At 37.9% G+C, this 14035-nt stretch overlaps 1 protein-coding gene across 1 annotated transcript in view; it reads right to left on the bottom strand.

Annotated features, from left to right (window-relative positions):
• Positions 1 to 14035, bottom strand: part of SecS (Sec synthetase) — a 180303-nt gene that overhangs the window by 57944 nt on the left and 108324 nt on the right. Inside the window, exon 6 of the mRNA XM_067147362.2 lies at positions 11006 to 11270. Coding sequence (XP_067003463.1) covers positions 11006 to 11270 — 265 coding nt within the window. The remainder of the gene's footprint in view (positions 1 to 11005; positions 11271 to 14035) is intronic.

Genomic DNA, 14035 nt, shown 5'->3' with positions numbered 1-14035 from the left:
AGAAGAAGAAGAAGAAGAAGAAGAAGAAGAAGAAGAAGAAGAGGAGGAGGAGTACATGGTCTTTCAGCATATGTAGTTTCATTCACTTTTATCCACGCTTTCTGGGTGCTTAACCTTTTTTTTGCCAGGAAGTATTTACTGAGTCCTCAGCCCAAGATTGGTTGAAACCTCAACAGATCCCAGTCATAAGTAGCCTGCAGAGGCGATCTAGGGAAATGAGGAGCGAGGCAGTTTTCCTGATTCAAAAGATGCTGTTACACATCAGTCTGCCAAGCCCCCTGAAAAGCATACACCACCCGAAGCTATGAATAACACTTTTACCCCATCCATCATAGGATGAACTGGCTGTGTAAGGAATGGCATTCCTAGCGTCGTTCATACATCAGCCCCTTGCATACTGACAAAAGTCCAGGATGAGACAGAAACAGGTAAATAAAAGTAGTAAACTTGATCTAGCCCATGTTAGGAGAATCAGTACAATCTGCACATGGTATATCACCAGAGAAGGATATCGGGCAGACAGAGCATACAGAAATAAAAGTAAAGTCATCTCCGTACAGGCCATGAAGGCTCTGGGAGGGGTGGAAGGTAAAGGCTTCCACTACCTGTTACCCTTGCACTTGGTGGGGTAGAGTGGTTAGTTCTACGCCAGCATACAAAAATATAGTATACAAAATGCCTAAATATTTTGGATTAAATACTACATGCAACAAGGGAAACTGTTCCAATCATGACATTTATGCAAGAAGCTTATAGAAAAGATTAAAAACTTTTAACACAATATTCTGAACATCACTTGATACCAAATACTGCAATATAGTATAAGCTACACCCAAATACATTCAAGACTAAAATAATAACTGACTTATCAAATACAGTCAATATTATCACCCATTCACCACTATTTTATCGGTTTGCCTTGTTTATGTTTGGAAATAGCAACTGAACTCTTTCCACTTCATGCTCTTCAACTCAGCTCTCAAAACAACAAAAATGGCAAGGCTTGCCATGCCATTGTTCAGTATGGCATCATTAATGCTTTAAAATCTTATCTGTTTAATGTAGTGGTGGTGGTGATGATAATTGTTTTAAGAGGAAGTACAACTAGGCAACCATCTTCTATTAATACTAACCAGAGGGAAAAATGCAAGGGGTCTGACACTTTGAAAATGAAGGTATCGGGCAAAGAAAGAAAAGGGCCACAAAGAGTGTCAAAATGAAAGGTTTCCTAGGTCTCAGAAACCTAATACCGTCGGGATCAGAAAAGAATAAAAGTTGACCAAGGGAGGTTGGATAGGACAGAGCCTGGCACAAGTAAGTGGAAGCAATGCCAGGAGTCAGCTAAGGGATCCATGGTCGGCAACCTATGCTCCCAAGTTAAATCCCTAGTGCCTCTGTTTAATAATACTACACATTCAACAAGGTGAAGTACTTCATGTACACTCACTAGAAACACGTTATAATTACTGTAATTATTTGAGGGCTGAAAGTTAAACGATTAGTTAACTAACTACAGTATGCAGCACAACAAACAGTAATGAAATAACAAACATGATCTGAACATCAAGATAAGTCATTAAGTGAAGACAACAACACACATCTAACTGTATTGACGCAGCATGTGTTCAAAATGTGCACCCTCATATCCCGCGTTTTATTCATAGGGCAGTGATGTTTTGGTATTAACAATAAACGTGAAATTTTTGGAAACTTAATTTTATGAGCAGAAAACACAAATCTTGAGAAGAAAATCAGGAAATCATGTATTTTTATTCGCAGGTAATCATGAAATCACACAATGGTCATAATTTATAACTTTCATTTCCGTGTTGAAGTTTTACTTATATGATAGGAATCAGTCGAGGGATGTTTCCAAGAGAAAAGAAACCAGTCTTTATTTATTAAAGGTATCAATGATACATCATATATAAAGTGGTGAAGGTGCAACATCCCTCAACTGATTCCTATCATATAAATCACACAATGGTGCGAATTTAGCATGAAAAATCATATTCACCACAAATACTTGCAAAAACAATATTTATGTAGCCTAGGAAAACAAGCTACCATATGCCTTAGATTTAGGTATATAACAGTGATTTTCAGTGGTGAATAGATTTGCCTATGTGACAAGGAAGTGAGAAGTAGCAGTATGTTTACTGGCAGAAGTAGTAATTGAAAGCAAGTAACCCTACCTCAAAAGAACTAATCACAACATGACACCTACAGGCAAAATAAGGAGACCGAAGTTCACACTCGTATGCTTTTGGATTTTTGGAACTGCAGCTGTCCAACGCGAGGATATTTTAAGAGTAATTCAACATCGAGAAGACAGTCCAGCAAAGATGTGTACTTTTGCCACAGCTGTTCAAGATACGGTTGGAAGCTATTTTTAGAAAAGCCTTAGGTGTGGAAGATGGCAAGATGATCAAATGTCATATCAATAACAATTTTAGATATATTCAGAGGATACTGTCTTATTAGTAAATACGGAGAAAGGCCTGCAGTGCTTCAAGCTTGCAGCTTCAAGGTATGGTTTTAAAAGAAGAAGAAAAAAAAAGGTATTCTGGCCACATGATGCGGAACTATAAGTACCATCACTTTCAGCTCATAATTGGAGGTAAAATCATCACCTTTAGTATATCCCCACAAAACTGCTTTTCTTGTTTTCAACTTTTGTATCTTTATTTAGGTTAAGTTCAGTATTTCACTAGTATTAATCATTTTCCCTACCTGGACATCATACATCCAACTGTCTTTTCATTCTGCATGTTGTTATTTTATGAGATAGTACTTGCTTACTTTACCATTGTGTAATTCTTGGTAATCCTTTCAACATTCAATAATTAACAGTAGTTTTAATTTATGTTAGCACTAGCTGACGTACCCATGCTTCGCTATGGAATTCTACACTGTGTACAGAATTGTAGGTTAGGTAGTGTACATGTTGTGAGCAAGACTGTATTAAATTGGATAGCTCTTAATGTTACCCTGGAAACGCGACGGAGAAATCACCAAACGTCTTTTCTCATGTGAAGACTGAGTTAGGGAATTTTAATTGTAATGCTATGCCCAAGTCACAGTGAGGTTGGGGAATTGCATTATAATGGTACACACTCACTCTCCACCTGCCTTGTTACACCCTCAGAATTACTGTCTTAGTGGTTTTCCCAACTGAAATGAACATAGGTCATTAAAATGACGTTGGTAGGAATGGCGCAAGTAAAAGCAATGATTTCACATGAAATACTCGATCGAATGAACAACCACACATTTTCTCACTTTTAACGAACAGTACTACGCTGCCGATCTAACAGTCCAAAGTTCCAGAGCTGGAATGACCAGGCCACAGACAGCCGTGATCTGTGAACACTCTTAGTCTTTCTTCGGAGGGGGGGGGTCGAATAGTGGCGAGTCCTAGGGCAAAAACTATGCCCTTTTACTAATCTGTTTCCTAAGAGTACCCGATGAGTCGGAAAATCTCAATTCACTACACTGACGGCGGAAAAATCTATCTGACTTGGAGCCAATTTTTTCCTCCAAGCCCAGAGGAAAAACCCTCTATTGACTGCTAAGTTTGAATAAAATGAATGTAGGATTTTAATAAAAGTGAAGAAAAAGAAGCTCTTTCAAGAAACGGCTCTCTTCAGGGTTGGATTTTGAGTTATTTAGTGAACTGTGTTGCTATAATTTGGAATATGCCTAAATTGTAATTCTAGACCAGGTCATACTACTACTACTACTACTACTACTACTACTACTACCACCACCACCACCACCACCACCACCACCACCACCACTAATACTAAGCGAGCCTCTGCCTTAAGAGGGCACATGCTCATTCAAAACAGCGCATCAGAGTAGTGATTGAATAGCTGGAATACTATGATGAACCAGTGAGTTACATACCAGCAGTACGGTATCAGAAAATGTATGAACCTGAGAAATAGTATGCTAAAGAAGAAAGTTTTTCTAACTCCTCAGCTATTTCCCGCCAATATTCCGTCAGGCTGTTATACTCGGTACGCAGCAATCCCATCTATCGGAGTTGAGCGGCAGCAAAAGAGACAAAGAACATCACCACAAACAATGGTCAATGTAATGTTATTGTTGATCAATGTTATGTGCTTTCAATATTGTAGGCCTTCACATTTAGTTTTCTTCCGAGTCTGGAATACCACTCTTATCATAGTCAGTACGGTAAATTTGAATAAAACATAAATGTTAGGAAATCGTATTCTCTATAACTTTTGTAATGTAGTACTTTTCAATAGGACCAATAACATCGGTATTTAAAAATTAAATTGTAGGCGCCTTCCCCTAAACTACAATTTCATACAAGGCGAATAAAATGGTTTATAACTTATAGACTGTAGTTTCTTATTCCCCGACTCTATTTATCACTTTTCATTAAATTCTGTTAAACCATTTTCTCGTGGCTCAGCGTTGATATAGACTTGGCAACAAAAATACAAATTCATGAATATCTGTGTTATCAAAGCCGGTACGATAACAATGTATAACATAAATGATCGGAAATTTAATTCTATATAACTTTAGTTATGTAGTATTTATCGATAGGACCACTGATATAAACATTTGAGATTTCAATATTAGGCCTTCCCCTAAACTACCATTTCACTCAGCGTGAGTAAAATGATTTATAGCCTAGATTATAGTGGCTCATCCCCCAACTTCACATACTGATTTTCATTAAATTCTCTTCAGCTGTTTTCTCGTGATGTGTGTACATACAAACAGACAGAGAGAAATTACAGAAAAGTAAAAAGTGCATTTCCTTGTTACTATGGACATGGCCAATACAGAAATACCATTCTTTTCAAATTCTGAACAATGTACAGACAAAACTCTTATTTTGTATATATAGATGTTGTAGGATAAAAATAAAACAATATGCCTAAGAAGTATTTAGCATAGTTATTTTATTAGTTAGCAAATTGGTTACTTTACTGTCATACGATCCTTGTGTAGTAGGCTAGACAGTATTTCTTTCCTTTGGTTTGTTGTATTTTTTTTTCTTCACAAAATACATTATTTTTGTTGATTCTTCATTTCTCCATAAAGAAGAGCAGAGAATGGCTAAGGAATGAAGGTGTAAGGACCATGGGTGTGAGTGTGCATTCAGGAATATGAGGGAAGAATTGGAGAGTTTGATGGAGATAATTTGGTTTCTCACAGAGGACAGGAATAAAGCTAGGTCTCCCTCAAACAATAGGATACGATAGGTGGAAAAGAGGGAAAGGAAGAAAAGGGGGAAGTTGTAGAAGACAGGTGGGCTACTACTTTAAGGGGAGAGGAAACTGACGGCAAAAGAGCTCTATTCAGGAGTGTAATTCAAGACAGGTAGTGGTGAAAAATCACTATGAATCACTGCAGGTAGAACAGCAACGGGAAAATGAAGGGCAGGGAAATGCTGCAGAGGAGGGGAGAAGTAGGAAGAAAGGGAAATGTGAAGTAGACAATAAAAAGAAGAGGGGGTAGAACAGGGTCATGAAAGGAAGAAAAGGGAGGAGGAAGTAGGTTCTGCAGCTGTAAGTGAGACAGGTATAGAATCTCTTGGAGGAGGAAAGTGTTTGTAGAAGATTTTATTTGTAAGGTAGTACTTAATGTATGATCTGGATAGTTGTGCTAGAATATTTTATTCATATTCCATTCAGCTACCTAACCTGTACAGTGTAAAGAATATTTTTCTACATATTGAACCCATAATTCTGCGATGAAAAAAAAACAAACATAATTCCAAATATTTATTTCAGCACCAAACAACTATTTTTAAGAGTAGCCATGTTTTTATTTCAAGAGACTTGCTTTCTCGTGGGAACGAACTTACCGTGATGAGCGAGCCGCGAGCTTGTGAAATGCCGGTACACTTCGGTGGACCTCGAATATTGAATAAGTTACAAATTTCGAAAAATCCTTCATAACAAGAGATTTTGGTGACATGGTAAATCCAGGAATAAAGGATCTAAATTATTTATAAACCGTATGTAAAGATAGAATCCCCAGGGTAAATATAAATGCAGTTAAGCCTGGAGGAAAGTTGGAGTCATGCTCGCAGATCTGCGACATGTGGCGAGGTCATTTTCCTGAAGAAAAGCTGCGAAACCACATGGCAGAAAAATTCATTACGCCCGTTGCAAGTATGGGAAAAATATAAAATTCACCATGGTGAATTATAAGTCTGTACAAATTTATGGAATAAATTTCAAGAAAATTGGTCCAGTGGATGTGGAATTAGCAGACTGCGCAATCGAGCCTCATGGAGAGGGTGGCGTTCCTCCCAGAAGGTATAAAAGAAACCCCCCTCCAGCTATTTTACACATTCTGTCTGATGGTCTGAACGGTGAAGCCCACGTCACTCGTCTGCAAGAAAGTGCGGGGTTGTGTTCTCAGAGTAACTTGTTATATATTCGTGTCAACAGTTCAAGTAGAATATTAAATGGAAGGTAACAGAAATTTTCCTGAGCTTCTGCCGACGAAAACTGTGAAGGTTTAGATATCTGGTTAAAATACATAACTGAGTTTCTCTCTGTATGACAATTGTATGTATTTGATATTGTTACAGGGAAGTCTGGAGGCTAGCCGTGAGGTCTGATTTTTTTTATCTATTTGAAACCACCTGGCCAGCAGTAGCGTGAACGAAAGCCAGGTCCTGAGAAAACAGTGGCAGTCGCCAGTTGAGAAGGGTGCGCGGTGCATGTTAAACGTGAAGAAAGTGTGTTATTTGCGGTGTAAAATATAAGTTATATACATAAGAAGATGATGTCAAATGTAGCCATGAAAGGCTAAGCACGAGGGAAGCTGGCTAAATGTGGCCAGAATCTCCAAGACGACTATGATTACAGGACTGTGACTATATTTTATCAATGTTGTAGTTAGAATTAGTTTGTCCCAATACTATTTCAATGCGTGTGTCAAATTAATATTTAATAATGATCAGGCGAATGTGTTATATTTCTGGTTGTCGTGTGAAACTCTTCAGGGCTGTAAAATTCATGTCGAGAAACTATAAAAAGCGAAGTTTAAATAATGTGTTAATATTCTGTAACTAATAAAACTAACGCCATGCAATGTGACTGCGTTTATATGCGAAACATAGTTTGGTCACAACCAGTTCATAATACCATTACACGACTCAATGAACAGCCAGTCGACAGCTAAGCAAAAAACGTGAGGGTAGATGATGAAACGGGATTCAATGCATGACATCATAACTCCTCACCACATGACAAGTTGCGACATCATGCGCAACATTACTGCCAACATCAACCACATGGAAAAAGCTGATTAAAAATACTGTAAAAACCATTAAACTGATTAAATTATGCCATATAGGTGCTAAAATATTAAAATATGATGCATTTATCAAAATCATAAAAGTATGCAGTTATATGCACCATAAAAGCATGTTCAAATGACTGAAAATTCCATAATTTGTGCACATAATGTATAAGCATACGTTTTTAACCTCTAAAACAAAACATGCAAATGCATGAACTTCCGAGCCCTACTGATAAGGTTGGGATGAATCTTCATTCACTGACTGCAGCAATTCCTGTCGGGTTTGGAAGCAATTTTGATTCATAAGCCATGAAACACATTTCTGGTCCCTGTCAGTCAGAATATTTTTCCGACCATAATTCTGACGTTGTGTTTAGTGGCCATGTGTAGTACAACACTGCTTGTAGACATGTTGAACAGTCCACTGCGAAATACCTACAAATCCAGCAACTTAATGTACCAAACGGCCAAACACGATTGCCCCTTTTTGCCACTCTGCCACATCCTTACATCTACCCATGTTGACGTACACTGTCCGCTTGAAACATCAATGCCTCACTGATCTCCACTGCCTAATGCTCACATAGAGGCAGTGCACATGTGGTTGAGCACGGGACTCATTCGCTGCACTATCTTTACAAGCTTAACAATCCACCTGTCGGTGCGCACTAGGGTGATTATTTTTTTGTCTGGTGAGCTTACACTCCACTTGTTCATTAATAATTCAAGGAATGTCCTTCCTGAAACCTGCTTCTGCCTTAAATGCCTATAAATACCCTTTCATTTTTCACTAAAATTCATATGACTGCCAATATTTGCCATCAAGGTATCCTTAGCTGAGTTTATCGCTAAATTCAATTTCCTGGCAAGTTCCTTCAATCTCTCCTTACTTCCACAACCATTCCTAGTTCTTTCTAACCTTCACCTTTGCCTTAACCTATTTCTCAATTATAATATGGTGGGTCTTTACCACTCCTTAAAACCTTTAGGGCCTGTACTACGACTGTCAGATAAACAGCCAGATACGTAGGCTGCAGTTTTGCAAACTAGAAGTTAAATATTTTCTTGCGTACTACCAACGGATTTTAACAGCGGGATTGTAATGCGGAAGATGTAGTAACATTTTTATTGGGTTGGTAATAAGGTTACTGAAAATATAGTGAAATTTAGCGCAGAGGTATACGTGTTCCATGGTGTTTTCGTTTGTTTAGCACTATCCCTTTTGAAATTGTATTACTAGAATCCAATATCAGACTCTTATTAAGCTATAATGTGGAAGTCCAGGTCAAAAACAGAATTAGGACTGAAATATACACATACAAAGAAATGTTAAAATTAATTAACTGTATAACGAAACTGAAACTGTTATAGAAAATAATAAGACTGAAAATGTAACCTGGACGCAAAAGTTAAGATTCAGGTTATGTATCTTTTCTGTCTAGTACTATTTACGAGGTTGCGCGTTACGACGAAAGTAAAGTTTATATTCATAATTAATGCCACTGATGCAACATGGGATCATTAATTTTATTATTAATTCAATTTATTGTTTGCTCATTGAATAAGTAGTTAGTTTCTTTCTTTTCAATACAATGTGAGAATAGTAACTGGCAAGCATTTATCTCACTTTAGCGTAAATACTTATGTAACAAGTTGTTATGAAGTAAAAGAAATATAGCCTCCTTAACATCCTCATTCGACGGACGAATCGCCATGAACAACGTCGTATACCTTTACTCCATATGTGCATCGCGGATAGATTTGGAATAGAACCCACGCTTTTGACACGCATTTTAATGATTAGGAAATGCGTACTATCACCTCTAGTACCCTACCGACTACCATTTACAAGGTAAAAAAATGTTAGACTATTGGGACTCGAACGCACGAAAAACTGCTTAACAGCAAACTTTGATGCCCTAACGACCACGGCTACCCATGAAGCTTGCGGTTGACTGCTTGTGTACTACTGATATAGTCAGTAGCAACAACTTACTAGCTTGGGAAATTTTTAAGAATTCTGTGATAGCTGGACAGGAAGCATGGCATACTTTACAAATACAGTATTTACATAAATTACCTTATAACAACTTAATTTCGCACAGCATCATGCAGATGTAGATTCATCTTCATGAGCAGCCATCTTGATTCTTTACAGTGGCATCCCCGATAAGAGCTAAGTCCCAGATAAGAGCGTTAACAGCCTCTCCAACTTCGGCATAGCTATACTCGAGAATATTTTCCCAGATTGCACATAAACGAAAGTCATAGTACGCAGTTTCAACCGAACTTCCAGATAAATGTCCAAACTGCCAAATAAATTTATACCGCACTTTTATCTGGCTGTCGTAGTACAGGCCCTCAAAGGTACAAACCTGTTCTCACGTTCCTCAACAATTGCTTTAAAGCAATCCCACATTGTTTACATTTTTATTTACCATTTTCTACTAATCATAATTACTTTCAGATCAGAGGCAAGGCTTTTCAGGCGTTTTTGCTCTATTAACCAGCGTTTCGTCTTAGGTCTGACACTAGACTCATCAGAGTGGGATGTGTCAGACCCTACCCACTAACGCTGGGGTGTATGCAGGTGAACTTATCAGAAGCCCTATATATGAGGTACAGTCTGATACCTGCATACGGGAGATAAAACTCCCCAATGGAATTGTTGCCCGCCCAGCAATTCCATAATTACTTTCTTCTTTTCTTTTACTCTCCTATGTCTGCCTCATCAACCATATGGTACTGCATATCAGTCCTACTTTTACAACTTTTCTTTCTATTTCATTTACTTTTAGCTCAATCAAAAGTAGCTTCGTGTTCACTTGTACCATCTATCTATCACTGCAGTTTGTCTACAGATCTTATGTGGTTTTGTCAGCACCACTTCTATAATATTCTTCTCTCTAGTTTGCTGGATCACCTTCTGATTCAGCCGTCTTTCCCATTTCAACGTATTTACCATTTAATGATCATGCTTTCTATTATTCACACTAGCTTCCCAGCTAACATTTGGTAAACTGAGATCACTCACTACCATCACGTTCCTCTCTGTGTCATTTCCCACATAGCCAATTATCTTCTCAAATAATTGTGTATAAGTATCACTCCTTCCAAGTCTGTATACTCAAAACATATCAAGTTTCCTATTATCTTTACATATGAGCATTATACCTAGAATTTACATTCTTTTCATCCTCATCTTTTTATAGTTTATAAGTTCTTCTTTTACCAGTGTGAATACACCCCCACCTATGAATCTATCCTGTCTCTATGATAAACACTCCAGTTCTGAGAGAAAATTTCTGCCTCCATAATATCACTTCCAAACAAATATGTGACTGTGGTCAAGCACAACATCTTTGCAGCTCTTCCAAGCTAGTCCCGACAAAGTGTTGCGGAGCAAGATGACTGCCAACATCCAGTGAACAAAAGGCATATGACAATGACAATGAATAAGGTGATGGTAAAGAAAATATGAGTCAATTCTTCGAAGGACTTACTGTAATGTTTGATACGGATTTTCATTCTATGCATCATTGCTTTTGCTCCCTTACATGAAAGAATAATCATTTATTCACTCACCAGGATTTGAGGTACACATATAATGGTGAGACCCTCTAGTCTAAGTCATCAAGCTAGCACACTAGCAATAATGACATCATACTTGCAAATTTATTCTGTAAGATACATGCACCCTTACCTTGCAGCTTCCTGTATAATATGCATACATCGTGAACTTTGTAGACCATATGCATTATTGATAATGTGAGGAATATTGTAGCGGCTACATAACACTGCTACTTGCTCCACTGAGTCACTAGCTCGAGGAGCAAAGCAGCTTGTGGTGGTGAGAACACAAGCAATATTTTCAGGCCCTAAGGTGGCCATTTGGTGTTCCATTGCTGTGAGATCAGTCCGTAGCTCATCACCTGATGTACAGGTCTCTATAATAATGGGCTGAAGTCCTGCAATAATGAAAGTTTCCCAGTAGTTTACATGAATGTCACTAACAGCAATAATATCACATTAAAAAATCATCAAAATTAGCAAAAATTAGGCTACAAAAATATCTAGATAATACTACAGTAATATTAAACAAAGAGAAAGTTAGTGTTTTGTTCATAATAGGTAAAATTAGGAGCTCAGTGTCTGCCCTAGGATCTTTTTAATGGGTGCACCACTCTGCCATTTTTACAGACAGCCTGGCTGACATAATGCAGATATTATATGCTTGTTACATAACATTAATATTGGACAGTAGTGATTTACAGTACTTTCACAGAATTAAGTGCCATTATTTTTCATACATTGCATTAGAAGAATTCTAATTATATAATTATGTAAATTCTACTTGAAGTTAAGAGAAGCCAAGTAAACATAGAACGGTTAGAGAACGTAGAACAGTTTACATATCTGGGTAGTATTATTAATGGAAGAAATGAAATCAACCCTGAAATTAATAATAGACTAAGTAAAGGTACAACATTCTATCAAGCCAGAGAGCTTTTATGGGATGACAAAGTACCCAAGAGAACAAAATTAACCTTAAATAAACAGTATTTCATACCAATTGTAACATACGGACTAGAAACACTGGCAACTAATAAGAGACAAGATAGTAAGATCCAAGCAGTAGAAATGAAATTTTTAAGAACATCGGTTAAAAAGACAAGAAGAGATAGAATTCGAAATATTAAAATCAGAGAAGAGCTAAATATAGAACCATTAGTATAGAAGATACAGAAAGTAGGACTGAGATGGTTCGGACATGTAAAAAGAATGGGAAAGGAACAGGTAGCAAGAAGGGAATTGGAAAGACAAGTTAAGGGAAAGAGACCAGTTGGAAGACTGAGAAGAAGGTGGATGGATCAGATTTGGAAGGACATTAGAAAAGCTGGATTGGATGTGGTGGAAGTAATGGAGCAGGAAAAGTCAAAGGACAGAAAGTAGTGGAGGAGGCTTGTTAACCACACCTGGGCAACTGGAGTGGGACATAGATGGATTTTGATACAGGCTGATGTAAGTATTGAGGTATATCACATTTCAAATACTGACGTCCTCGACTTATTTTTAAGTGTTCTCATGCCTTAAATTTTACTTTGTATTTCCTATTGAATTTATTCCCTGGATCATAATCATTTCCCTTTATCCAGCTGTAGCCAGATAGGGGCAAATATGGTTCCTCTCCATTTTTTCGGTCTTTCCACCACTCCTCCTCCAACACTGCTGTGCTAATTCTAGACTAGCTTATGAATTACCTCAGGAGTCTTTCCTTATCGAGGACCTTAGATATCTTTCTGTGCCATCGACACTTCAAGCCATTGCTCACCTAAATCTGAGGTTAAGCAAAAGAGAAGAAATCTGGCCGGAGTTCTACATGACGGATGCTATGACAAGCAGAGACTGGATGGGCCCAAATAAGAACATGCGGAGTGCTATCAACAGGCTGGCTGTACACGGATTTCATCATAAGCTATGTGAAAAAGAGATATATCACGAACCAAGTGATGAATGCGTGTGCAAATTATGTGGGAAAATATGTGAATGATACCACTTCAATAAATGTAGCAAAAGAGAAAAGACCTTAAATTAATATAGTAAAGAGTAGAACAATTTATATATGGCCATTGGCTGCAATAAAACTTTATTACATAACATTAATATAGTTTTTTTTGAGTCATTTGTGCTATAAATTAAAACATAATAATCATCATCATCATCATTTCCCTTCATCCAGCTGTAGCCGGGTAGAGGCAAATATGGTTCCTCTCCACTTTCTTCGGTCTTCCCACCACTCCTCCAACACTGTGTCCCAGTCCAGGTTTCTTTCTATAATGCTGCGTTGGATGGTATCCTTCCATCTCAATCGTGGTCGTCCACGGCCTCTCCTTCCTTGGATTTGCATTTCCATCACCTTTTTTGGCATTCTTTCGTCGCTCATTCGCTTTATGTGCCCAAATCATCTTAGCCGGCTCTCCTCTATTCTATCATTCATTTTTTCCACTCCAATTTCTTCCCGGATTTTCTCATTCCTTATTTTGTCTCTTCTACTCTCCTGTATCATACTCCTCAAGAACTTCAATTCGGCTGCCTGTATTCGAGTCTCATCCTTCTTTGTCGTTGTCCAAGTTTCTGCTCCGTACATTGTTATGGGTAAGTAATACATCGTGTACATAGTATCCTTTGCTTCCGTTGGCACATCTTTGTCCCATAACATATTTCTTACACTATGATAGAAACAACTTCCAGCTTGAATCCTTTTACTAATCTCAGCATCCAGTCGAGCATTCTCCATTAATTCACACCCCAGGTATTTAAACGTTTCCACTACTTCCAGATGCTTGTCTGCAAGTCTAATCTGACCTTTCCCTTCTAGTCATAACAAGAGTTTTACTCTTTTCTACACTTATTTTCAATCCACGTTCTTCGATCTTCCCATTCATCACATTCAACTGTTCTTGAACCTTCCCGTCGTCTTCTCCCCAAATCACAATATCATCTGCAAATAACATCATGTTCATTTCTCTTCCTTCATATGTCATCCATTACTATTGTAAACAGGATTGGTGATAGAACACTTCCCTGTCTCAGCCCACTAGTTATTTTGAACCAACTTGTCCTGCCAACTTGTGTTTGCACGCAACTACAACATTCCTTATACAATGCCATGATCATTTTTATTATTCCCTGTCCAATTCCTTTTTGCACCAGACTGTCCCAAACTTTGGTC

The sequence above is a fragment of the Anabrus simplex genome, chromosome 5 (assembly GCF_040414725.1).
Source record: "Anabrus simplex isolate iqAnaSimp1 chromosome 5, ASM4041472v1, whole genome shotgun sequence".
NCBI lineage: Eukaryota > Metazoa > Arthropoda > Insecta > Orthoptera > Tettigoniidae > Anabrus > Anabrus simplex.
This window is presented reverse-complemented; position numbering and strand designations above follow the sequence as displayed.